This window comes from Chiloscyllium plagiosum, unplaced genomic scaffold (assembly GCF_004010195.1).
Source record: "Chiloscyllium plagiosum isolate BGI_BamShark_2017 unplaced genomic scaffold, ASM401019v2 scaf_15707, whole genome shotgun sequence".
NCBI classification, from domain to species: domain Eukaryota; kingdom Metazoa; phylum Chordata; class Chondrichthyes; order Orectolobiformes; family Hemiscylliidae; genus Chiloscyllium; species Chiloscyllium plagiosum.
In genome coordinates this window covers 10,779-11,954 of record NW_025208397.1, presented here as the reverse complement: position 1 = coordinate 11,954, position 1,176 = coordinate 10,779, and the positions used below count along the sequence as shown (strand labels likewise).

The 1,176-nt window shown below is 61.6% G+C and overlaps 1 protein-coding gene across 1 annotated transcript in view; it reads left to right on the top strand.

Annotated features, from left to right (window-relative positions):
• Positions 1–226: 226 nt before the first annotated feature.
• The window catches only part of LOC122546690, a gene marked incomplete at its 5' end in the record, with an annotated part of 10,185 nt that continues 9,235 nt past the window's right edge, over positions 227–1,176 (top strand). Inside the window, one exon of the mRNA XM_043685346.1 lies at positions 227–918. Within this exon, the coding sequence (XP_043541281.1) occupies positions 227–918 (692 nt within the window). The remainder of the gene's footprint in view (positions 919–1,176) is intronic.

Genomic DNA, 1,176 nt, shown 5'->3' with positions numbered 1-1,176 from the left:
CCAAACCTTGGGATATCAGAAAAAATGGGTTCCAATGTTGACCCCACCAGTAACTTCACTTCAAATCTTCCTCCAGCCAGAAAATCTCTTTTGACCATTACTGTCTTTTCTACCACTCAGTCAGTTTTGTATCCATGTTGCCACTGACTCTCACTCCATGACCTATAACCTTCCTCAAGTTTGTTGTCTTGCACCTTCTGGAAATCCATGCAGACCACATCAGTAGCATTGCTCTCATCAACCCGCATGCGCAGTGCCAAGCGCGGAGCCACCACTCCCCGGGGTTTCTGCGGGTTTGAATGCCCCGCATGCGCAGTGCCAAGCCCCGAGAGAGCACTCCCCCGGGGTTGCTGCGAGTTTGAATGCCCCGCATGCGCAGTGCCAAGCTCGGAGCCACCACTCTGCGAGGTTTGAATGCCCCGCATGCGCAGTGCCAAGCTCGGAGCCACCACTCCGCGGGTTTGAATGCCCCGCATGCGCAGTGCCAAGCTCGGTGCCTCCACTCCGCGAGGTCTCCGCGGGTTTGAATGCTCCGCATGCGCAGCGCCAATCCCGGAGCCCCCACTCCTCCGCGGGTTTGAATGCCCCGCGTGCGCAGTGCCGAGCCGCCACCCGCCGGGCTCGCGCAGTGTCCGTTAAACGGCCGCGCCTCGGGCATCCGCGTGAGCCCTTGAGGTGGGGGGAGGGGGTGGGGGAAGAGCCTGAGCCCTCCACCCGGCTCCCATTGGTCAACCTCCCCGTCAATCCGGTGTTCCTGGCCAATAGGAAGGCGGGGTTCCCTCCTGGAGCCGGGGAAGAGGAAGGTCAATGTGGACGGCAGGTCACCTTTCGGAGTCGGTCACCCCTGCGCCAGGAATGTCAGCTGCCGAGGGCCTCGCCATCACTCCTGCAGCGGGCGGCGATGGAGCCCCGGAGGAAGTGAGGAACTGCGGTTGCCGGGGTACCGGAGCTGGGGGGTGGGGGAGAACCGACGTTTCGGGCTTGAGCCCCTCTTCAGGGGATGAGGAGGGTGGTGCCCAGCAGGTTAAGGTTAAAGGTTAGGGAGGGAGTTGGGAATGATGGGTGGAGGGAGGTTAAGGTGAGGGTGATGGGCCGGAGTGGGGGGTGGGGGGCAGAGAGAGGTCAGGATGGAGATTGCAGGTTAGGAAGGTGGTGCTGACTTTCGGGGGTTGGGAC